This window comes from Rhipicephalus sanguineus, chromosome 3, assembly GCF_013339695.2.
Source record: "Rhipicephalus sanguineus isolate Rsan-2018 chromosome 3, BIME_Rsan_1.4, whole genome shotgun sequence".
Classification (NCBI taxonomy): domain Eukaryota; kingdom Metazoa; phylum Arthropoda; class Arachnida; order Ixodida; family Ixodidae; genus Rhipicephalus; species Rhipicephalus sanguineus.
Window position 1 is genome coordinate 211,622,289 of NC_051178.1, and position 25,749 is coordinate 211,648,037.

General features: G+C 45.4%; 1 protein-coding gene across 1 annotated transcript in view; it reads left to right on the forward strand.

Annotated features, from left to right (window-relative positions):
• Positions 1-25,749, forward strand: part of LOC119388241 (DNA replication licensing factor mcm7) — a 48,597-nt gene that overhangs the window by 14,914 nt on the left and 7,934 nt on the right. Inside the window, exons 7-13 of the mRNA XM_037655913.2 lie at positions 5,849-6,031; positions 16,226-16,307; positions 20,242-20,373; positions 20,502-20,585; positions 21,166-21,377; positions 23,884-24,065; positions 25,426-25,681. Of these exons, the coding sequence (XP_037511841.1) occupies positions 5,849-6,031; positions 16,226-16,307; positions 20,242-20,373; positions 20,502-20,585; positions 21,166-21,377; positions 23,884-24,065; positions 25,426-25,681 (1,131 nt within the window). The remainder of the gene's footprint in view (positions 1-5,848; positions 6,032-16,225; positions 16,308-20,241; positions 20,374-20,501; positions 20,586-21,165; positions 21,378-23,883; positions 24,066-25,425; positions 25,682-25,749) is intronic.

The window sequence follows — 25,749 nt, forward strand, 5'->3', positions numbered from 1 at the left end:
CATGGATTACAGACAAGGAATACACAAAAACATTGAACAAGAAAATCCACGGTTCTTGCCACTCTGACTTCGTTGACTGTCACACACATTCTTGTTGGAGGTTGACATCCTTTGAGAACATGTAAAATCAGAGTCCTTTTGCTTCAGGCTGCTGTTGTAGCATCACAGCACGTCAACCCAACCGTTGCAACTCCAAACGCAGCCACTAGAACTTGTTAATGCAGCTCGCCTATGCAAGGGCTATACACAACTGAACGTGCCAAGTACTACAAGTTACCGAGATGCACTGTAGCAGCGGTGGTGTAGTGCAACTCACAGTGGGATCAGTCTTAGTTTCCCAGCTTCGTAAGAAGCACAAAACCACATACAGGGACAGCTAGAAAGAAAGACACTACACAAGCGCTTGACTGCAACTAAGCGTAGTGTCTTTCTTTCTAGCTGTCCCTGTGTGTGGTTTTGCGCTTCTTACGAAGATGGATCTATACCAACTAGCCCGTTACACTTGTTTATTTAGTTTCCCAGAGTTAGCCCGATCCACACGGAAGTGAAATGCTGTGTTTTAATTAGGCATGTGCAAATATTCGAATGAATATTGCAGTATTCGATCGACACGAATTTAAATTATTTGAAATTTCGAAGTTTTCAAAATGAACCAATAGGACCCCCCCCCCCCTCATAAAAGGGGGTTTCACTGCATCATAGGGGTGCTATGCCGTGAAACTACCTATCCAGCGGTTAAACGAACATATTACCCTGACATCAATTAATCCTTTTTTAAGTTTTAAAGCTTGTTATATGGGCTTATATGCTCTAAGTGTAGTAAATTTTAAAACGTAACATATTTTACCGGTTATCGCTTGCATCATATCCTACTGAAATTTAAATCCTGCTACTATTCAAAGTTGATTCCACTTCACTTCGAACCAAAAAGAATGACATTCGCGCATGCCTTGTTCAAATTTAAGGGGGGACACGGGTCTTTGAGACCAAAAAATCACGAAAAAATCGGTTTTTTGAAAGTAGCATTTTCATAAAATACAAACACTGCCACGTGTTCTGACAAGGTTTCCCCGCGTTCTGGATAAATATTTAGGCACAATACCAGTTTATGTAACCACCGCGAGCTATACTTTGAGTCAAAGAAGTGCAAAAAGGGGGCTTTTTTCAAGCCGCGTTGCTGCTGAACCACGCATGCTGTCGCAGCCATATTGGTAGCGTCGGAAAGAACTACTTTTCTTCTTCAAATTCCCACCACAATTTCATTTGTCCGCCTATTTGCTGGGTAGTAATACCGCGCCGAAAAAAAGGCCCAGCGCGCGACTCCATTTGCCCATTCTATGCACATGACTAAATGGAGCCCTGCGATTGGTGCAGGCGGCTGATGTCGTCTGCTGCAGTGCGCGGACGCGCTCGAGAAGCATAGCGCAACGCCATTTTCGAAAAAGCTTGCGTGCAGCTATGTCTAATTATCGAAAGTTCGCCACGTGATACAAGTTTGGCAAGAAAAGAAAGCGAGCACGTTACCACTTTGAAAAGCGCCCCGATCCTGCTGAAGAACGAAGCGACGACCACTCGCCGGCAGCCTCAAGCGAAGGCCACGACGGCTCCGAGGTGGACGGCAGCGGGCCTCGCGAAAGCGAGCTAGGCCTAACGACGTCGTCTGCCAATTGTGATCAGCGGAGCACCGTTCGGCACAACACAAGGATGGTTCCGCCAGCGGAATTGCTCCAACAAAAGAAACAAGCGGGAGAGAAACTCCAACAACTTGCACGAACATCGGCAACGAAGAGGAAATTGGACATGTCTGCGAACGTCGACGACGGTGCGGACGGGCCGGCGGAGATGGAGTTGCGCTTTTTTATTGTCAGTGGAGAAACGCTAAGCGCTCTTCTGTCGCGCATAAAGTGCACTCTGTGTGGCGGCTCCATGACTTTTGACACAGGGGAGCAAGAATACGGCCTTGCCGTCAAGTTTCTCAACATTTGTGAGAACTGTGGCGATGATTTTTCCGAGTGGAGCTCCCTGCACGTGAAAAATGGCAAGACTGTGACCCTCTTCGTTGTGAACCTTCTCGCCGCTCGTGCAATGATCAGCACTGGGAATCGGCAAACGGCGATGAATGATATTTTCACTGCAATGAATATATTGCACCGCGGCCTTCATTCCAAAACATGGCAAAGCTACCGTATAAACGCGTGTAAGGGCCGCACTTTTTTTTTTTTTTTGAAGAAATGAGAGCCAATTTTCAGGGTTCAGCCCATACACGCGACATTTTTTTTTTTTTTTTAAGTAAGAACGCACCAGGTAGCGAACCAAGAGCGTTTATTGCAGTATACGACATTTCTTGCAACATACGTGCTCAATCGTCGTCACTCGGCGAGTCCTCAGACTTAAAGTCCGAGATGAGATGGTGCGCTGCGAAGCGCCGTCACCCCACAAGCAGTCATCTTCCGTGCCATCCAAGCTGTTAGATATCCCGGCGACTTTAAAATTTCGGGACACAATGTCCGTTGACACTGAGCTCCACGCAGATAGGATCCACCCAAGTACAGTCGCCAAGGCTAGTCCCTTCACACGCAGCATGTCTGTTGTGAGTGCAAGACCATCATTCCGCACTTCAGTCACATAGCGGAGCAAGTCTTCTTCCAAATCGGGAAACTTGCACTGCTCTCCTCGGAAAGCGCGCTTACTGCTGTTGGTGTTTCGCAAGGCTTCTTTTTGAGCACACCAACGTCGAACACACTTCTCGTCAACGTCGAATTTTCTGCCGGCGGCACGTTTCCTATGCTCGAGAGCATACTCGATCACCTTCAACTTATAGCCAGCAGTGTAGCTATTCAGGTACTTGCCCATCTTGCCAAAACGTGAACACCATGTAGAAAACAAGCTAGCACGAAGGTCATCGAACAGTGCAGAAAACTACAGCAAATGGCTGGCTGAACTTATAGCTGAACTGCACAAACCGAACGCGAACGCCATGCCAAAGTTGGTGATGCTAATGCCGATATGGATAGCGCCGATAGCGCGTTGGTATAGAGATGTGAGAAGCTAAAGATAAAATCCTGCTTTAACCTTTAATTGGCGGGTCTATGAATACTAATAAAAAAGTTAAAATTTTTAGCCAACTTCATGAACATCTTAACACGAATAAAATCCAAAAATATATATATATATACTCTGGTGACGATGATGATGGTTGCGTTTCCTTGCGCCATCTATCGATACGCCTAGAAGCTTGCGCGCGTATTTTGAATACGTATTGGTTGAGGAAAGTGTGGGTGCGGCCCTTACGCGGATTTTTTTTTTTTTAGAATATGCACTTCAAAAAAACGGGGTGCGGCCCTTACACGCGTTTATACGGTATCTGAAGCAGAAGCTGGTGCCGGCAGCCTCGACAGCTGCCCAAAAGCTGATGGGCGAGTGCGTGGTATCAGTGAAGTCATTATACAGTGCCCTGAATCTTGCTCATTCTGGCAACATAGCGGTATCCTACAATGGCTCGTTCGTCCCACATTGGAGTCGGCACCGTTATCGAACTTTTTTCTGGACTTGTACTCGACTATGTTGTGTTGAGCAACTTTTGTGCAGATTGTGCGCGTGGCCCGAAGCCTGGCGACCTAGAATATGAAAACTGGAAGGCAAACCATGCCTGCCAGAAAAATACAGACAAAAAAGCCGGAGAAATGGAAGTTGAAGCAGCGCTGATACTTTTTTAAGAGGTCACTTCAGCTGCACAAACTGAAATACACCACAATTCTCTCCGATGGTGATAGTCGAGCATTTATTGCTCTCAAGCAAGCACAAGTGTATGGCTTTGTGCCAATTGAAAAAGAAGATTGCATAAACCATGTGCAAAAAAGGAGAGGACAGCTCTGCGTACACTTCTTGCAAAACAGAAGGGCTCTGCTTCAGAAGCTCTTGGTGGAAAAGGGAAATTGACGGGAGACTTGGTAACCAAGCTCAGTGCATATTATGGATGGGCATTGAAGTCCAACAGCGGGGATGTCAAGGACATGCAGAAGGCCGTGATGGCAACATACAGCCACATCACGTCGAATGACGGGGTTTCTGACCAAAGTCTGTGCCCGTCAGGTCCCGACTCTTGGTGCCGCCAGAATGTTGCTCAAGCAAAAAACGAGCCCATTCCGAACTATCGTTATAATTTGCCTTCACATGTTTGTGAAGCCCTTCGACCAGTGTACGAGCGCCTCATGGAAGAAAAAACTGCTCGAAAGGTGCCAGCGCAGCATGACCCAAAACAATAATGAATGCTTGCATTCTATGATTTGGGCATTAGCTCCAAAGGAACAGCATGCCTCACTTTTCGCTGTCGAAGCTGCTGTGGCTGAGGCAGTGATGAAATTTAATTCAGGAAATGCGAGAACTTCATCTGCCATACTACAGGAGCTTCATTTGAGTTCGGGGCTACTAAACAGCCAGAGTATGGCCGAGAAAGATCACCGGCGTGCAGCAGCATCAGCGCGCAAGCAGGCATCTGCAGAAAATCTGCAACGGACTTTCAAAAAGTGCCACTCTGGTAGCTGCCGACAGACAGACTACATCCCTGGTGGCTATTGATCACTTATCTAGGTGAACGTGACACTATTCTTTGTTACATCTAAATAAATATGAGTCTTGTTTGTTTTTTAGCATTTTCTCAAGTCCTGAATTTTTTACCCTTTGCAACCGTCTGGGAGCGATTTCTCGGTAACCAGAGGGCCTAGGATTGTCATTCTTGTTGCAGTGCAGAGCCACATGAATGGTTTCCACAGGGGTAGGATCAGATTTCTGCATTTCAGTGCCAGTTTTTTTTTATTGTCTATTTATTAAACAGATAATTTGCAACATTTTGAACAGAAAGCTTTGATGAGCTGTAAAGTTGCTAATAGTTGTCATATCAAAAAAGTATTCCTACCCCTGTGAAGCTTACGTTTCCTAGTATCCAGCCATGTGCCTAAAGGAAGATTTTTACGAGCAGTTTTTGATCCAGTGCTCCCGAAAGCAGTACTAATTGATTATCAATTAACAGTGGAACTAATTGGCATACTCAAAAACTAATTGCACATTTGGAATTGGCAAAAGAACTGAACAAAACTGCAATTTCATTAAATTTGGTAAAGGAGTTTGAGATATAAAAAAAAGCCCCTTCCCCCCTTAAAAAAATATTGTGCAGGTTAGTTGGGTCATGACAAATGTGCTCATTTTTCTTTATAATATGTGACACATACTATTCGAACTGTTCGATTCGAAATTATTCGACCAAATCGCTATTCGCTTCAAATTTGCTTCGAACCTAAATTTTACTATTCGCACATCCCTAGTTTCAATGACATGGCAGAGATTTTCGTACAGTAGCACATCGTTTATGTATGAACACACATCGGGCACAGCCGTATCAGTTGTCTGCTCTCCCGCAACAGGCTTTGTGTCATTGTTTTGAAATGCTCTTTCCGAAAAACGTAATTTTTTGCGCTTTGCTGGTATTGGCGGCGCTCATCACAATATGCAAATTTGCACTTGGTGGTTGACACGTAGTTATGCAAATTCCTGGCAGGTACCGAGCGTATTCACGAGAGCCGTGAGAGCTCTTTCAGATGTGGCTGTGGTGGTTTGACCACTTAACTCAAAACAACATGGACAAAATAAAGTGGCAACACACAAATTCTTTTTTTTTTTTTTTTCACTCTCTCTCTTGCTTGCTCCCCTCCCTGGACTGCCTGTTTTTTCTTTTTTCGGACTATTTCTAGGGGGTTTGAAGAACGGAATGTTGGCTGATTTGTTCACGTCGTTATTTGGCAACATGTGGCGGAACCAATTCACCTCTCCACTTCCTCTTTTTTTTTCCCAGAGTGACCAAGTGCCTGTGGGGAACATCCCACGAAGCATGACCGTGTATGTGCGTGGAGAGTTGACGCGTTCTGCTTTGCCAGGTGACCATGTCTCTGTGACAGGCATTTTCCTACCACTGCTGCGCACAGGATTTCGTCAAATGCAAGGTGGACTCCTCTCGGACACCTACCTGGAGGCCCATGTGAGTTCACCAACTTTGTGACTTAGTGCACTGATAAAGTTGCTGTAACACCCTGCCGCTGAAAATGACATTATTGCTCAGAATTTTCGTGTCTTGAGCCAGCATGTAATGAGAATTTCTGACATTTCATTATTTGAATGACCTGCAATATTCAGCAAAGATTTTCCTAAAAAGAAAAGCCTGGAGAAAAAAAATCTTTTTAATACTTTGGTACAAAATATGAGAGTGACAGTTTGGGTTAGTTGATAATCTATTACTTAAGGGGGGACATGGTGTGTGGAGATATTTTCTGTATCTTATGTCCAAACCTGATGAAATTAAATAGACTTGTTTGGTTTTTCATGCTGATTTCAAATATAAAATAATTTTTCTTGTAAGCAAACTGGTTTACGAGATACACAAAGCTGCCTCTCTATTGTTTCCGGAGACAATAGGAGAAAAGCCATTCAGCAGAAAGTGAATATTATCAGATAGCTAGATACTACTATATGCAATAAGTGCAACGCTGCAAACAGTTTTCAGATCGGATCATAACTAGTTATTCTGCAGATGATCGAAATTCAATGTTTGTACCATGACTACCGTAAAGAATAAACAAAATCAATTTAAAAAAAATCTATGAGCAGAAAATTAGAATGCTGCTCTCAGCACTTTGTGATACACAGCTTGGGCTTTATGTTAAAAAAGTAATTACGGCTCTAGCTGTTCTAGATCATGAGATATCACTCCGACAAGTTAAATAAATGACCTAAAAACATTTAACGTTCAGCTTGTACTCGTTGCACAGATCTAAACTGCAGATGAAATACTGATCTTATAAGGCTTCTCTTAGGCTTTACATGCGAATTAATAGCTGTATATGTCAATAATATAATTTAAAAAACACTTTTTTCTTTGATGATTTTTTGGTCTCCACAACCCATGTCCCCCCTTAAGTCAGTTATAGCGCAAAGCAAAAATGACAGAGCACTGGCAGACAGGAATGAGTGCTCTTTCTTCCAACTTTTTTAGGTGCTTGTCCCTCATCTGTAAACCAAAAGTTCTTGAGATATCCTTCGTTAATTTCTATTCCTTTCCAATCTGGTCGTTTAAATACTTGTAAGCAAGCAGTGAACAACATAGGAGGGATTGGATCGCCCTGCTTCCACTTGATTCGTTTCGCAATTTTCCTGCTTTCCTTTTGGAGCCTTTATAGGTGCTGTGCTAAGATGTCTCAAATACTCCTAGGTCATGCAGTGCGTCTGAAACTGCTGGCATCTCTGCCGAGTCAAATGCCTTGCAGAGCTGTGAGAATAGCAAAGTTTTGGTTGCGAAACGAATTCGAATACAGTAGAATTTCGGTGATACGAATCTCTAGGGGGAGCGAAATGTTCATGTTCAATTTTCAGTTTCTGCTCATACATTTCTTAAATTTCTTTTTGTTTTTTTCTTTACGGTAGTCATGGTACAAATATTGAATTTCGTGCAAAATGGCTAGTTATGATTCGATCTGAAAACAGCTTCCACTTATTGCATATTATAGTATCTAGCTACTGTATTTACACGATTGTAGGTCGACCCATTTTATTTTAAATTGAAATCTGGAGGGTCGGCTTACAATCGAAACCGAACCTAGTTTCGGTTGAAAGGTCGACTTACCGTATAAACGCGTGTAAGGGCCGCACTTTTTTTTTTTTTTTTTTTTCAAGAAATGAGGGCCAATTTTTAGGGTGCGGCCCACACACGGGCCTTTTTTTTTTTTTTTTTTAAGTAAAAACGCACCAGTTAGCGAATGAAGAGCGTTTATTGCAGTATACGACATTTCTTGCGACATACGTGCTCAATCATCGTCACTCAGCGAGTCCTCAGACCTGGAGTCCGAGATGAGATGGTGTGCTGCGAAGCGCCGTCACCCCACATGCAGTCATCTTCCGTGCCATCCAAGCTGTTAGATATCCCGGCGACGTTAAAACTTTGGGACACAATGTCCGTCGACACCGAGCTCCACGCAGATGGGATCCACCCAAGTACAGTCGCCAAGGCTAGTCCCTTCACACGCAGCATGTCCGTTGTGAGTGCAAGACCATCATTCCGCACTTCAGTCACATAGCGGAGCAAGTCTTCTTCCAAATCTGGAAACTTGCACTGCTCTCCTCGGAAAGCGCGCTTAGTGCTGTTGGTGTTTCGCAAGGCTTCTTTTTGAGCACACCAACGTCGAACACATTTCTCGTCAACGTCGAATTTTCTGCCGGCGGCACGTTTCCCATGCTCGAGAGCATACTCGATCACCTTCAACTTATAGCCAGCAGTGTAGCTATTCAGGTACTTGCCCATCTTGCCAAAACGTGAACGCCGAGTGGAAAACAAGCTAGCACGAAGGTCATCGAACAGTGCAGAAAACTACAGCAAACGGCTGGCTGAACTGCAAAAACCGAACAACGCGAACGCCATGCAAAAGTTGGTGATGCTAATGCCGATATGGATAGCGCCGATAGCGCGTTTGTAGAGATGTGAGAAGCTAAAGATAAAATCCTGCTTTAACCTTTAGTTGGCGGGTCTATGAATACTAATAAAAAGTTAAAATTTTTAGCCCACTTCACGAACATCTTAACACGAATAAAATCCAAAAATATATATCTATATACTCTGGTGACGATGATGATGGTTGCGTTTCCTTGCGCCATCTATTGACTACGCCTAGAAGCTTACGCGCGCGCGCATTTTGAATACGTATTGGTTGAGGAAAGTGTGGGTGCGACTCTTACGCGCTTGCTTTTTTTTTTTTTTTTTTTTAGAATATGCACTTCAAAAAAACGGGGTGCGGCCCTTACACGCGTTTATACGGTAAAACCAAAACCGAAACAAACGAGAAATCAGGCGTGCCGTGGCATCATTACGATATTGTGCTTACGTTCCGGCTCTACCTGAAACATATATCGTATTTTCTTATCTATAACCCGCAACCTCAGCAACGTTTTGCGGAAAATTTTCTAAAAAATGATTCCCGGGTATTGCCGCGAAGCTAGCTTTCCTGTAGAGCTTTGAAGCACTGCCGCGAAGCCACCTTTGCACACCAGACCCTTTTTTTTTTTTTTTTTTTTTTGCCGTGCAATTTTAGGGGGTTCGACTTACATTAGAGTCGACTTACAATCGTGTAAATACAGTATCTGATAATATGCACCTTATGCTGAACTTTTTTTTTTTTCTTATTGTCTCTGGAAAGAGTACAGAGGCAGCTTTTGTGTATATCGTAAACCAGTTTACCCACAAGAAAAATTATTGCATATTTGGAATCAGCATGAAAAACTAAAGTCTTTTTAGTTCCATCAAGTTTGGACATACAATACAGCAAATATCTCCACACGCCATGTCCCCCCTTAAAGGGACACTAAAGAGCAAAACGATTTTTCTCGCATTAGTAAAGTAGTCTTCCACGATACCAAAAACACCACGCTTTCTGCGCGAAGACGCTTAATAAGCGAGAAAACGGACAAAAAGAAAATACAGGTGGTGACGCCACCTTGGAATTCCCGCACTATTTTCCGTGACGTCACATAATTTTGACGGCGCCTGCTTGGGTCTACGTAGTTCCTAATCGGCTAAATCGAAGTACATTGTCCTCTGAGGGGGCCAGAGACTTGACATAACGAGTTTGTGGAAATTTCGTTGAGCCAGTGGCGCCAAAATACGTTAAATGCTCTTTGAAGTCTTTTACGTCACGAATTACAAAGTTCGGCGTGAAATTTAAAAATGAAACTTTGAACTTGGTTTTCTCCTCTAATAATAGACCTACGGTGGTGAAATAAACTACACAAGAGTTCTCAGAGCACACTTTATCAATCTAAACCAATTCATTGTTTCTCTTTAGTGTCCCTTTAAGAGGGCTATATGCACTAAGTGTAGCAAATTTTAACCTTTGACATACTTTACCGCTTATAACTTGCGCCCTATTGCTATTGAAATCCTGCCACTATTCGAATTTCCTTCCACTTCACTTCAAACCAGAAAAGTTGCACTTGCACACGCCTAGTAGCTCCAATTCTTAAGTTAGTTGGGTCATGGAAAAATGCCAATTTTTCTTTATCATATGTGATATATACTATTTTAACTATTCGATTCGAAATTATTTGACAAAATCACTACAGTTCGAAACTGTTTATAACGAACTCGATAGTGTCGCGAAAAGGGGTCGTTATATCAGTACAGTAATACAGTCGCCGACCGTTTATTCGGACGCTGAAAATTCGGACATGCTCGTTATTCGGACACCTTCGCGGCACCACCACTCGTCCCATTGAAGTAATGTAAACTCGCGACCGAAAATTCGGACGCCCCACAGTGCGCCGTTCGATTTTTCGGACTCCGGCTGGCTGATCGAGTGCGACGTGGAACGCCACGACAAGCTGTCAGCAATGTTTACAATATTTTTGCTAGGTTGCCAGCACACTGAAATGCTGCACTGGCGATAGCTGGAGATCGTGCCAGTGTCAAAATCCGTGCAGAAATTGCCGATCTCAAAGGCTCTGTTTGTTACCTACGTATAACTGTTGCCTTTTGGCTTTAGCCAGTCAAGTATCCATTGAACGGCTATTGAGGCCCAACAGCAGGCCAAGCCAAGCCGAGATCGGAATCTGCTCTGTGCGGCGTTTGAGGTTGAGGTGAATGACAGCGCGTACGTGTACGACGCAGATCCTAAGTTGTACAAAGAGAGTACGCCAACACAAGCGCTGCAACGTCAACTAGCCCAACATCGTTCCCTTTTGGCATTTGAGGGTTTGCGCTGTCAGATGTTTCTGTGGCTAGGCCTGATCTGCGTCCCGAGCTTTGTGTCTCGCTCCCTTGTTTGTTGCTTGGCGTGTGAGGCTTGGTCTGCTGAAATTGCTCTGACACCGCCTGTTCCATGTGCGCTGTCGGGACTAAAGAAACGCAGCAACTACAAGGCCCTGACGATGGCGAAAAATGCAGCAATTATTCGCCAGATAGAAGGCAGCCGACCTCAATCCGAAGTCGCTTGGGAGTTTTCGTCGAGTTGCGCGATGAGATCATCCGTCAGCTACTCGAACCAGCGCATGTGGACAGTGACTGCCGTGGTGACGCACCTCCCACACCACAGCCATCAAATGCGGATTCAGCGTAGGCCGTTGCAGTGCTATTGCCGACCCACAGGAGTGGCCAAACATTGGCTGAAATGCAGGCCGACTAGGTCGCGCGTAAGCTTGCATGTGTACAGACGCGCATTCACAAGTTTTTTCCGGCCGCTGGGTCAGTACAGGTGCTTTTTTCTGGTAAATCCTTTTTTTTTTCGGACTCCTGATTATTCGGACCTTTCGGTGGTTCCCGCCAAGTCCGAATAAACGGTCGGCGACTGTACCTGGTTAACTCGAACTCTCATATCTCGAAAAATTGGCTAAGTCGAAATTTTTCGCAATACCGAACGATTTCTCATTTTCTCATAGGTGCAGTGTATTTATATACGTTTCACAAGGTTCGCACAAGACTGCCATGCTCACGATGAAGTGGACACTGTTCCCGAAAGTAAAGTCGGAACATAGCAGCATAACAATTTTGTCACGTCATGTGGTGCTATAGACGTGCACAGAGCCAGGCCCTGCAAAATAGCTCGGGTCATACACGTCGTTTTGTTTACTGTGAGAGATCTGATTTCAGCATTTTATTTACGCAAGGCACGTCGCGCAAATTTTTTCATCGGCCGTGCGATGTGGGGATAACGCCGCCAAAGCAAAGCAAGTCACTGATGCCGCAAAGAAGGGTAGCCTTAATCAAAGCGGATTCGAGGCTCGAAGTTTCCGGATGTCAAAACGGCGCTGATTGTGTGGTTGCGTCGTGCGAGAGGAGCCCCTTCCAGTCACAACATTGACAGAGGCTGATTCGCTGGGCTTGGTGGTGGGATACACTGATCTTGCCAGCAACATCGGCTGGTTTGACCATTTTCTTACGCCAAACAACATGGTGTCACGCACGATGATCACAGCAGTTTCGACGCAGCTACTCAAGGGGTGACATCAGCCGAAACAAGAAACATGCTTCGCTTGATGCGTGTCACGTATTATCTCGGTGGTGCTGGCAATAATGGATCGGGAGAGAGTGAGACGTGCACAGGAGACTGTGGTAGGACGGCAAACAACAACAAAGTTTATAATGCGCAAAAAGATAACATGAAAAAGCGCTAAGGACACTGAATAATTCAAACAAAACCCTATTTACATTCTTCAAAATCTCAGTGGATATCTAGAACTGCAACAATGCGTTCTAGCTAGGCTTAGACAAGTCTCCAACTAAGTCTGGCCACTATGGGCCTTGCGACAATAGAACGTTCTTACAGCTCGTCGCGACGACTCGATGTTCCCGTTGCAGTCAATCTCTCGTCGAGACCGTCGCCGACGTCCTCAGTAGTCCTCCGAGTTCATCGTCGGTTGCCTTCGTCCAGCCTGCTGCTTGCTCTCGTCGCGTGCGTCCCCAGTAGTCTTCTCCGTCCTCGGTCCGTCGAGGTTAGGCCTAACTGGGCCTTGGTCCCTTGCTTCAGGACTCCACAGATGACGGGCGCCTCCTTGACTGGACTGTGGTCGGCAGCCGTCCTGCCGAGAAGAGAAGGGCTGCTGGCGATCCCGGAACTGCAGTATTGAGGGGCGACGGGTCCGGGCAGCCTCGCTTGGAGCCTTCCAAGGTCGACAGCCACTCCCCGGGCCTTGCGTTCCGCCACCTCCAGAACAGAGTACCAGCCGCTTTCGCCACGGGTGCGACGCTTGCTCCTTCCTCGACCTTCTCCGTCCGGCACCCCACAGCACAGTGCCACGAATATCCTTCGTCGTTCACCATCACGGCTCGGGTCGCATGCCACGAGCCCCTATCTGGCCAATCCTCTGCGTCGACGTGGCTGGTGCGCGTGACATCGGGTGACTTTTTGCTTCTCGCGCACCGTCGCCGCGCTTTCACGTTCGGCACGCGCCTCGTGCCCCTCCTTTACTCATCACAATGCGAAATAAAGTTGAGTGCAGTGGCGCCGATGATCGGCACATGCGATGAGCAACTCAAGAAAGCTTTACTAGGTGCGAGTGTTACTGAGAGGCAGACCAGCCACAGTCGGTCTTTCTGCACTAAATAAAAAGGCAGTGCCGAAAAACACAGCTGGTTGATAGCTCTAGTATGTTATTATTTTTCTTTAAATCCTTTACAAAGAGCCAGTTAGGCGCTTCTGTTAAGAAACTGGTGAGCAGTGATAACGTTTCTAGATAGAACTGGACTTCTCAATGGAATTTGCTCAACTTTGCTTATCTCAAAAATCTGCTTATCTGGAAATTTTTTATGGTTTTTACTACTTCGAGTTAACGAGGTATTACTGTAGTTCGTTGTACATGGACTCTTTACTTTTTAAACGTGCACTTAGCGGCCAAGCCGTTCTTTTCTTTCTTTCTTTTTTTTTCTGTGCACTTTTATTAAACTACTAACAACCCCTCCAGTGACAAGCGAAGCCTTTTCGCGTCGTGAGGTGACACCCGCTGCCTGCTCACGAGTGAATTAACCACCTTTGCAATGAACTGACACAGTTTCACTGAAGCGTGGTACCGCCACGTGAAGCCAATCATCCCTGGCTAGTTGCGTGCAGTGCATCATCTATATTTCGGCAGTGGCCCGGCAGCAGCCCGGCAGTGACGGCATGAGCCATCACTGCCGGGCCGCTTGCTGTGTACCGTATGCGTGTGTTTCTACATTCTCCATGTCTGCTTCACTCCAGACCGTGCACAGGTGTGGCGAATAGCCTGTTCGTTCAACGTGGCGAAGACAAGCATTTTGCAAGCAACACGCACTCTACGTCTCTGCCATGCTCTTGCGGCCCTGCACTACGATGTGCGGCGCACTTGGTTTGTCGCCTAATCAAACACACAGTATACGCTCGCTGTCAGTGCATCGACGTTTCTCGGTGCTCGCGCCGCTAAACAACAGCAAGCCACTTTCGTTTCTACAAAGCAACGCACACTTTAAAGCGGTGTCGCACGACGCGGCGGCGGCGAACTTGCGAAAGGGCCAGTAAACAACCCCGAGGTCCAAAAATTGTAATGAAGAGAAATATGCGTACTTTTGCAACGTGAACATGCTGCCGCAAGAATTTTGCGAGTATGTGCTATAATAAGAAAGTTACAGGGGTTAGAGCATCCGTTTCGGCTGGTTTCATATTTTCGCATGGCCTTGCCACCCTTCTCTGCCACAGGGAGGGGAAGGCGTAGCCTGTCGTCGTAATCTGTCTTAAAGGCTACAGCGCACAAAGACGGGGACAACAGAAGAAACACAGGACGAAGCGCTTCGTCGGCGCTTCGTCCTGTGTTTTCTTCTGTTGTCCCCGTCTTTGTGCGCTGTAGCCTTTAAGATGCAATACCAACTAGCCCACCAAGCCATAGTCGTAATCCGCCCACTTTGGCAATGTGACTCGACGTCAGCAATTGCCGTCATCGGCGAGCTCGATCAGCTGCTATGCACTTCCGCTTGCTGCTGCTCCTGGTTGTTGATTGTTTACGTTGTCACACGTGCTCCATAACTTCATGGGCAGTTTTAGGCTCTTCAGTGTTTTTAAATCTTTGTGACGGTTCACAATGCAGCAGGAATGCGTGCTTGCTTTCCAAGATGTCGAAGGGGCGCGAGAGAAAAGCCTGGAGAACCCCGCTTGCCACGCAAGCAAGCACAACCCATCCAAGCTACCGGAGATTCCTCTCTCTCCGCTCGATTTGCAGCCGACAACTGAACAACGCTTCGCCTCATGTCGAAGGTGAAGTGTGTGCAGGTGCTATGCAGTGGAAGGAATATATGCGCGAAAACTGCGTGGCCGAAACCGCATCACCGCAGGGCCAAGAAACAAGGCGCAGTTTCATAGCGGTGGGTGGGAACAGGAACTGACGTTAACTTGACAACTGTTTGTTGAGACCTAGTTTAGACCAATTGACGAGCTCAGTGGTACGTCAAGTTGCCCATGGGCAACTTTTTGTCACTTCTCGTATGAGGGGGATTGGTCAGGCGAAGGAAAGAGGCGCGGGAATTGTTTTTCGAAATGAAGGGTCTGCGCGGCGCTGTAAAAGTCGGAAAATGTGATCGCCGCGGTCTACTGTACAAGCTTGTTTGGGGGGTGTAAAAAAAGTTGGAGCCTGTTTACTGGCCCTTGAAAAACAGCATGGCGTGCTTCTACGGTCGTCAATCAGCACAGTGTACGCCGCACGTGCAGCCGAGCAGATATCTGCAGATGACTGTGATAAGGTTGTCCGCTACAAGTCATAATGGTGCGTTCATCCACGGCCCTCACCTTGCCTTCGCTTTTTTCTTATGCTTATCCGCGAAGGCATCGTCATAATCACTGATCGACCGGTCTCTGCTGTTACTGAAAAGACGGACGACCTTTTGCGGCACATTGTGGCGTCGATGAGTTTAGGGACGCAGTGAACTTTTATGCGGTGAAAAGTTATCGTGGTTATCACTTGAATTCATGCCTTCTTGCGTTCCAAGGCATTGTTTGGTTCATCGTAGGCGGTCGTAGCAGCAGAGAATGGCGTCAGGAAAGGTAACTCTGCGAAAGCTGACTGCAAGGCTTCATGCTGCCTCCGGGTTTTTTTTTTTTTTTTTTTTTTTTTTTTTTTTTCCTCACTGCCATTCTGCCAGTGAAGAAAATCTTGGAAAGTGAGCGACCTCGCACGCAGTGTCTGAAATCTGTGTGCAGTGCTTGCCGATCTGGGATATCTTAGTCGCAAGCAAACTGTAGCAGGGCACGCGTGAGCACGCGCCCTTCTCGTGCTTTAGAAGGCCTGTTTTTAAGTTGTTCTTTCTTTTTTTTTTTTTCGCTTCGTATGTGCCATATTTTTATCGCGACCGTGTCTGCAGTGTTCGTTGTAAAAGTAGGAGGCTTTGAAAAATGTTCGCTATATGTAGACGCAGCTTCAATGGTTAGCATAGGAAAATCGTAAGTGCACTCAAATATGGTTGTTATAACCGATAGATCGTTATATGTGGGATCGTTACAAGTGGGCTCAACTGTATTCGCTTCGAATTCGCTTCAAACCTCAAATTTACTATTGCCGTTCTATTTACCATTCTGTACTTTTCAGTGGTTTTTTTTTTTCGCATGCTGGAAGGAAAACTGCTTTTCTGGGCTCTAATTTTGGCCAAAATGTTTTTGGTGGTGCCTGCTTTTTTACTGTTGTTCTCTCTGCAATTCAGAGAATTGTCAAGATGAATAAGATGGAAGACGATGAACTGGATGACAGCATGATGACACCTGAGGAGCTGGAGGCACTCTCGGGTATGAAATGGCACCCACAAATTGTCATTTATTGTCATTTATTTGTTCAAAACCTACAGTAATGTTTTGGTAAATGTAAGTTGCAGTGCTGTTTTGTGGAGGTATGTCACATTAGCCATGTTGTGGAGTGCATATTTCTGATGGAGAAAATGCTTCTGCATGTTTGTTGTCGTTCCACTACTTAAGGGTGCACTAGTTTTTGGGTGATGTAAATACCGTATTTATCCGCATAATTTGCGCACCCTTAATATTTAGCCAGCTTTACTAAAAAAGTATTTACTTGCATATTTTGCGCTCCCCTACCCGCCCGAGCCAGCTCACCGGCACGCGCGCACGGAGAGACTTTGGGCGGCCGTGGCCCCGTGGCCCTCACCGAGCAGGCAAGCGGTCATACACAAGACTGGCTGCGAGTGCGAAGTCCCTTCCGATTACTTCGTTCTATTCTCTGGAAACACCCGAACTACCGTATTCTAGGGACCGTACCAACCGTACCCGAACACCCAAATCTGTTCACGGGTTGTCGGAACTGCTCGAGCGTTCTCCCGCCGTGAGAATGTATGCACGTGACACGGCACGGACTACTTTCTGCATCGGAGGCGTGCGAGGGCCAGTCGCGCCAACTTTTCCCCTCGCTGCCCCTCCTCTGCGTCCGCGCCATGCCGGCGCTGCAACGCAGCCTTGGTTGATTTCGGGAGTTAAGGTTTCGCGATCAGCCAGTTGCATTTTCACTGTTCTCTTGCACTGGGCTACAATAGCTATTGGGCAAAATTCTAGCTCACTGTTATGGAGCTTGCCTAAGGAAATGGGAACCGTGCCACCGCCAAGCACTTCAGTGTGCATGAGAGTCACGTTTGGTACTGGATAAAGCAGAAGAGTTCGCTTTTTAATTCAAGACTGGGAAGGAGAGCGTTCCGAGGACCGAAGCACGGAAAGTTTCCTGCCATGCAAGAATACCTTTTCAAATATGTGCGAGAGCTTAGGTCCACCGGTATTGCCGTGCCGTGGCACCTCATTACTCCCAGCATTGTCGTGAAGAGCTTCAAGAAGACTGGGCTGTCGAACGCGCTCGACGAAACAGAGGACGGCTCACTTTGGGAGGGCGGTGACAGCGGCCGCGGCGATGATTCTCAGTCGGACTTCTTGACCAGTGATTCTGACTAGACCGTGCATGACCGAATCTGGCTGGTTAAAGTGCATGCTAATTCTGTTAAATAAACAGTACCCTTTGTTTGCGCTATAATTTATTTTCTTTTTTAATGTATTATACCGCGCGCGTTAGGACTATATATTGTACGTTATTTCAGATGTGTTCGTGAAACCTCTGCGTAATTTTCGCACCCCCTCTTCGGAGCTCCAATTTCGCGAAAAAAAGTTCGCAAATTATGCGAGTAAATACAGTAGTTAACGATAACATAACCACCACTTTTCTTCAAGGAGATAGTAGTGTGGTAGCGCAACCACTTCTTATACCGCTTACTTCGTCAACATATCTGCATGATGTTTTCCATTCATTTACGTGTTCAAAAATAACACCAGATGCCTTATGTTGTCAAACAATTGCAATGGTACACCATCAAGCAACAGTCTATTCAATGACACCTGTCTGCCCCTGGAGCTGAACAAGATTGTTTTGGAGTTGCTATTCAATTTTAAGGCTGTTGTAGCTTCACTAATGTGATTTTTAGAATGACTTAGCAAGCTTGTAGACCGATGAGAAACAAGCTGGTATCATTGGCATATAGAACAGTTGCAGATTTTCTTTGCATATGGATGATGTCATTAATTTAGATATCAAAGGGATTGGTGGCTAAAATTGGGTTTCCCTTCAGGACATCTAAATGAACTGCGCTGTTGAAGGGGATGGTGCTTCCCATCACAACACATTGTTTCAGATGAAGCAGTGAAAAACAGGAGTACTTCTCCAGGTAAACCATAAAAAAGCTGTCAATAGTAGTACAGCTAAAACTTGATCTAACGAAGAAATATCCATTCCCCGGCAGGCACCCACAGGGTTCAATGCTGTCATCAACTCGAATTAACAAAGCTTTCATGGCACTGAACTCAATTTAACGTTTTTTTTTTTGTAAATAAATGTGCTAAAATGCGCATTGGGAATTTCTTCCCAATTTTTACACCAGAGGCCTTTCTTTGGACGTGCGCTGTAACGCTATCGCATTAAAACATCTAGCCACTACATTCACATCACTAGTTTTATTTTGGAAAGACTGCATGCCATAGTTGGTAGCACTTTTACATATCTTATGGTGCTGAGCAGCAGTGGTTTGTTGTCCCTGCAAATACTCCCTCAGGAATATGGTGGTTGCTTTTGTTATTGAATGGTTTATGTGAGAGATGGCGCTGTTGGTCTCCTTGGAACTTTCTTGCTTTGCCTGCTCGCTACAATAACTGCATTCTTCCTCCCTGTCTTTGAATGTCAGCAGCTTTTCGTAGCTTCACGTGACCATCTACCTCGCCTGCATCACCCACATATGGGAGGAATTCATGCTCGGGTTGCTGTTGCAGACTTTTTACATATGCGGGCATGTATTCGTGGCAAATTAAATGCTGTGATAACATTCAGGCAATGCAACGCTACAATTTTAGATTTTGAAGGACTGAAAAAGCCCTTCCTTGATTTTATAAACTTCCCGATTTAACTAAGTAATTAGAGCGCCCCGATTGCTTCGTTAAATCGAGTTTCAACTGTATATATTGCATTATAGCTGGTCAAAAGCTTTGCTTTAATCGATTAGTATACCGAATGGTACTAGCTTTACTTCTATGTCTTTTTAAAATTGCTTTAACCCTTTGCGGTCCAAAACCTTTACCCACTTTCCGGCTCTAGCGGTCCGAAACTATTTCGCCAGTTTCTGGCGCCGCGAATAAAAACACAAGCTGTGGAAGAGAAACGCACAGGATATTTATTTTTGCTCCTGCATTCTGCAGGCAACTCTTTTAGTGATATTTGGGCAACGTATGATACCGCTCAAAGCATTCCCCTGTGTGCAGGCCAGGGTTATTACTGCAGGTTTCCACCGCCGCCGTCGTCGTCTTCGTCACTCACTTCTGTCGAATCACTGTCATCACTGTCTGGTGGAGGCACGTAATTCTCTTCCTCACTAAAGTCATCCTCGCTTTCGCTAAAAGCACCGCCGTAAAACGCACGCGGTGAAAACGTGGCCATGCTTCTCAGCGAACCGCGCGCGCGAGTGGGTACGCTCTAGGCCCCGTGCTGATCATAGTGCTGCACCCTAGTGTCAAAAAAGTAAAACCTCAACAAACAAAGTTCACTTATTCCTCAAGAGATGGCCCTTCATGTATACAAAAAATGCGCGCGACTCGCGGTGAGAAAACAGCAAAATTTAAACCACGAACACCCTTGTCGGGCGGGGCCCGACAGCGGACCGCTACGGCCGTGTTGCGTTGTCGGGCGCTGCCCGACAACGGACCGCAAAGGGTTAATGTTATTGGACACCGATTACAATTTGCCTTGACCTCACTCTAAACCAAAAAAATTATATTTGTATGGACCAAGCTTGTTTAGTATGGTCAAGATTTGAAGACAGGTTAATGTACCATGTGAAATTAATTACTGGATGTCATTTGTAGATGCATTTCGATTCTGCTTATACACTCAAACCTCATTATAACAGTCACACCTGCCATGAAAATAACTTCATTATATCGGAAAATTCGTTATAAACGTTTGTTTGTAACACTATGACAAGACTATTCTTCATTTACTTCGTTATAACCGATAATTCGTTATATCTGTGTTCGTTATATCGATGTTTTAGTGTACTTCGTTATAACCAATAATTCGTTATATTGAGGTTTGAGTGTATGCTGAACTTACAACAAGTTTTTGTATGATAAGATTCGAATGTTGGATCCCTCCCCCCACCTCTTTTTGTTTTGTTTTTTATTTGATCAGAACCCGACTTCTATGCCAAGCTTGCTGGCAGCATAGCCCCCGAGATATACGGTCATGAAGATGTCAAAAAAGCACTCCTGCTTCTGCTTGTGGGAGGCATTGACCGCCACCCAAATGGCATGAAAATTCGAGGTGAGTTTCGCTTTTTGTCTGACACTTTAGGTCTGTTTGTGGACATGCCTCTGGGAGGCAAAACTAGTAATAAGAATATCAGTTTTTGTTTCAATTTCAAAGTGCTTTTCTTTCTTTATTTTGTCTAGGCAACATCAACATTTGTCTAATGGGGGACCCTGGTGTGGCGAAGTCACAGTTGCTGTCTTACATTGATCGACTGGCTCCAAGAAGTAAGCCAAGGCTGTATTTATTATTAAGTGCTCTCCGAGCCACTACATTCAATGGCCAATTAGCTACATTTAACTTAACATTGTCTCATGGTTTCAAAGCAAAGACGGGGGAAAAAACACACACTGAGTTCTAAAAGTGTTGTGTAAAGGTTGTGCCATCGTGGCTTGGAGGAGGAGAGATTTTTATAGTTCCAAGCGCATTGTTAGCTTTCCAGTGCTTGATTACTGCAGGTTATAACCAAATATGCTACATAACATCTAACATTTTCAGCTTGTGCATTTTCCACAGGCTGCACATGTGGTAGTTGTAATGCTGGGTCACCTGTTTCAGTAGTTATGCCACAGGACTATGTAAAGCTGTGCTCTGTTATAGTTTACATAGTTATACACTGATCAACAGTGTGTGTTGGCATTGTGCGAGTGGCACTGCACTGCAATGTGTAGCTAAATTGTGTCATAGTGTGGATGGGAAACTGTGTACAGGCGTGCTCGAAAGTCAGTCTTGTTTTTCATGGTATTGAAAGCTTCCAATTGTGCTGTAGAGAGAGCTTACGACAGTAGCGTCCGTTTTTGCTTCCAGGCCAGTACACCACAGGTCGTGGCTCATCTGGTGTTGGTCTGACCGCATCAGTCATGAAGGACCCACTGACTGGTGAAATGACACTTGAAGGCGGTGCACTTGTGCTAGCGGACCGAGGCGTTTGTTGTATTGATGAGTTTGACAAAATGATGGACAGTGATCGAACTGCAATACACGAGGTCATGGAGCAACAGACCATCTCCATTGCAAAGGTGCTGTTACCTCTGCGTCATATTTGCAGTCATTCACAATAAAGCAGTTCTATTTTATTGTTGCTGTGTTACCGTAGAAGCGTGTCGCCAGCAACCTATGATTCCTGATGCTAGGCAAGATGTTTAGCTCTCTTATGCTTTTGAACTTCTTGTAACAGTTTTAGCATAAAATAATTTTTTGTGCTAGATAGAACTCAGCATCACAGAGATGTTCAGTAGCTAAATGGTGCTAAATCCTAGCATCTGTTGATTTTCTGGGCATCTAGGATGGCTGTATAAGGACAGGTGTCATTGCTTAATACTACAGTAGACTCTGAATAATTGAAACTTTGATAATTCTAACTTTCGGTTAATTCGTACTTTCCACTTGTCTGTGCTAGAAAATATCTGCTGCCTTTGCCGCTTCTAGGTGAACATTGCCACTTTTATGTCACTGACAGTCGCAAATAAAGCTGATGGCCTCTCTACAAGGCAAGCGAGCAAATTAAATTGTGCACACACACGAACAATCGCATCTTGACTGAGGAAGAAAAAAAAATTGGAGGACTCTGGACCTTCGCCTTCAAGAGTAGACCGCGATAGTGTAATCGGGCCCCCATTCGCACAGCCTTCTAGCCAGGCTTTGCTTCTCGATGGACACCTCAGCCGTGCCGCTAAGAAAGGAGTGTCCGTGCGAGTAGCATTGGCTGTTTTAAAGTATCCTAGAATGCCTACTGCAAATACAGTTGCGAATTGCCCACAACTCCATAAGTCTTCCTTTCACCAAATTTGCAAAGCACCCATTGCACGTCCGTAAGGCAACACGCGCACCTGCGCATCTGCCCACTTTGCTGCTGATGATGATTAATTATGCCTGAGCGCTTTGTTATGGGTAGATCTTCAACCACCCATTTGTTGCACAACTCGTATGTTTTGATGCCTGGTGAAATTTTACACTTCTGCCACGCAATATTACATGTGTTAAAGGGCCCCTAAACCACCCAGAGGTCGAAATGGTGTGACAGTTGTGCACGAGTCTACAATGAACACATAGCCGTAAGAATTTTCGAAACGGTGCCGTAATAGCGGAGTTACACGCGTTTGATGATCGAAACGCTGCGATCTCTCGTTTCACTCTTTCCTTCGCTGCTCTCCACTCGTCTCCTGCTCTCCTCTCCCAAAGCTGCTTTGCCCTCCTCGCCGAGTGCCCCTCCCAATCTCTCGTGACATACCGTCATCGCTGACGCGCTCTTCGAAACAGCGGGCACTTCCGGTTGCCGCGACTTTGTGCCTCTCGGGTAATCGCTGTTGTTGCCGTGTCGGGCCGTGCTCGTACGCATTGTGCAGGTGTAGACCCTGTGTTGCACACACACCTTCAAAGGATCGCCAACATGATGGACCCGTACGGTGACACGTGTCATGTCTTTTCGTTTTTCCAGTCAGCGCTTTTGCAGCCAAGCACTGATGCGAGAACGCCGTCGCAAAACACTGTCAGATGCAGTCCGCGCCACTTATCAGGTCGCTAGGCGTGACTGTGCTGGTACGCTTGTGATTTGGCAGTTGCGTTACGGGCCGCAGTTGCCTATTCGCAAGCACGCACACGCGAGCAACACGACGAAAAACAGCAAGGAGCACGGGCAGCTGCTTGCATACTAACCGGAAGTCGTAGGTTCTTGTTCGACCAGTCGCAGCAACACCTGCATACCGCATCACAGATTCAACACGCTGACATCACACACATCACTAGGCAGACCGGAGGGACCTGGAGAGGAGAAGAAATTATTTCTTGGAATTTGTCGCGTGCCCGCGGCTTGTAGCGCTGCCACATGTGGCATCGTTGATCATGGTGGCATTCTGCACACAATGCGCGTGTTTACTTGAAATGTTTGAAAAAATATCGGGGGTGGTTTAGGGGCCCTTTAATGACACTCCTAGCACTACCTTACATTCATATAGTGTTTTTTTCCCAGGCAATTTCGAGCACGGGTGTGGCTTCGTGGTATAACACCTGCTTGCCACGCAGAAGGCCTGGGTTCGATTCCCGCTCAGACTGATGATTTTTCGCTCACAACCAACGACGCCAACACTGGAATCTCTGCGATACGAGCTCTTTAACGCTATCACATTAAAATGAAAAAAAAAAAAATGACAGTCTGGTCGATTGCGTCTTCAGGCGCTTTTGCTGCCGTACACTGGTGTCATGAGGAAAAGCGCACTAAGATTGGGAAGGGACTACCAGCTGTCATGGGACATGGCACATTTTGCCTCTTAATTACACATGCCACATAATTACAAGTGCCGGTATGATCACTAACATCTAAAACTTTACTGGCAATCATGCAGAGCTATGACGTTGCTGCAGCACTGAGAAACAATTAACATTACAACACAAGTTGGTATGTTGCTCATAGTCATGCTTATGAGAACTTATGATAATTCAAACAAAATTCTGCTGTCCCTTTAAGCTTGAATTATCAAGAGCTTGCTACAGTGGCATCTTATGCTTTTTATTTCTTGCTTGTCACAGGCTGGCATTATGACAACTCTGAATGCACGCACGTCCATTTTGGCGGCGGCCAATCCTGCATATGGTCGCTACAACCCAAAACGCTCCATTGAGCAGAACGTCCAACTGCCTGCTGCACTTCTGTCACGTTTTGACCTGTTGTGGCTCATCCAGGACAAACCTGACCGTGAAAATGACCTGAGGTGTGTGTGTAACAAATATTAAAACACCTGTATGAAATATATGACATAATGCCAAACATGGCCCAAAGAAAATTTCCTGCTTATTGTTGAGACAGAGAGGCTAAAATGTTCTGTTTGTGCAGGTACATTGTACAGTTGGCTTTTGTTAGTTTGACCCTGCAGTGTAGTTCATACCTGGCGATAATCTGTTAAAAAAAACTCTCACCAAATGCCGTTTCACTGTTATGTGTATTCTACACTAATTAAAATATGTACTTGTCGGCCTAAGTTGCTACAAATAAGTTTTTTTAAGCTCCTAAGACAACATATTAAATGCCGCTAACTGCTCCATATCAAGGTTCTTCTGCTCCAAAATCGAAATTTTGCTGCTCCAAAAACTGCTCCCAATTCAGTTCCAGCCGTCTCACCCCTGATGGCGGTTCCCACCACTCGGGTCATGCGAGGCCGGCACAACGCGCTAGCTGGGGAACGTGGCATCAAAGGGGAGGGCGCTCTCGATCCTCACAAGCAATCGGAACTAACAGCCACTTTTAACATAAACATAAGTTTTTTCACTTAGTGCACTGCTGCAATAAATTCTTAGCAGTCAACCGATTTTATTTGGAGCCGCTCACAGTTACACTGCTGCCAGTTTTGTAAAACTGTAGTTATTCTTTGATAAAGCTGAGTGACAAGACTTCCATTAAACTAATGATTTGTGGTGACTGAAATTTGTGATGCCATATTAGGCCTTGCTCTATCCCTTGGACATATGCACATGCGATGTTTCAAAACAGAAAACCCTGCCACCTTGAACTGAGGTGCCACAGATCAGGTTGTTGCCTTACTTTCATGCAGTTTTAGACCGAAGCTCTTTTATTTTTGTTGCATTAGATGCTTTTCGATGTTGCACGTTCATTGGACTGAGTGGACGATCCAGTGAACCGTGGTTCGATTCAGTGACCATGACGGCATAGATGTTGCACAACTCTGGGCAACATTTCAGGTTTAGATGACAGAATAGGTGCGATTGCTTAGCTTGGCACTTTCTGCCACAATGCACTGTACAGCAATCGTGAAGATTTCACTGATGTGGCATAGTATCGCAGTCACCATACAGCTGGCTCTAACAAAATTGACACTGCTTTTATAGTGCCCTGTTATTCGGAAATCATTGTAGCACTTTCTTAATGAAAAAGAATCCCTTGCTTACTATACATTGCATAAAAGGTTGAGTTTCAGTTTAATAAAGTTTTGACATAACAAACTAAATTGCCGATTTTACTGATTTTGTTGTATCGAGGGTTAATGTGTTGCTTTTTGTGCCTGAATCATCAAGGATGTTTCACTGCATTGCCCTTTTGTATCTCCCTCGTCTCAGACTGGCAAACCACATCACTTTTGTGCACAAGAACTGCACGGAGCCACCGCAGGGTACGCATAAACCACTGGACATGCGTCTCATGCGGCGTTACATTGCACTGTGCAAGAGTAAGCAACCCGTGGTTCCCGAGGAATTGACTGATTACATCGTTAGCGCATATGTGGAAATGCGCAAAGAAGCACGCAACAGTAAAGATGCCACCTTCATGTCACCCAGGACACTGCTAGCCATTCTGCGCCTTTCCACTGCTCTGGTATGCACTGTCTCACATAATTTTTTACACATTTCTTTTGTATGCTTGACTTGTATTCTACAACAGAT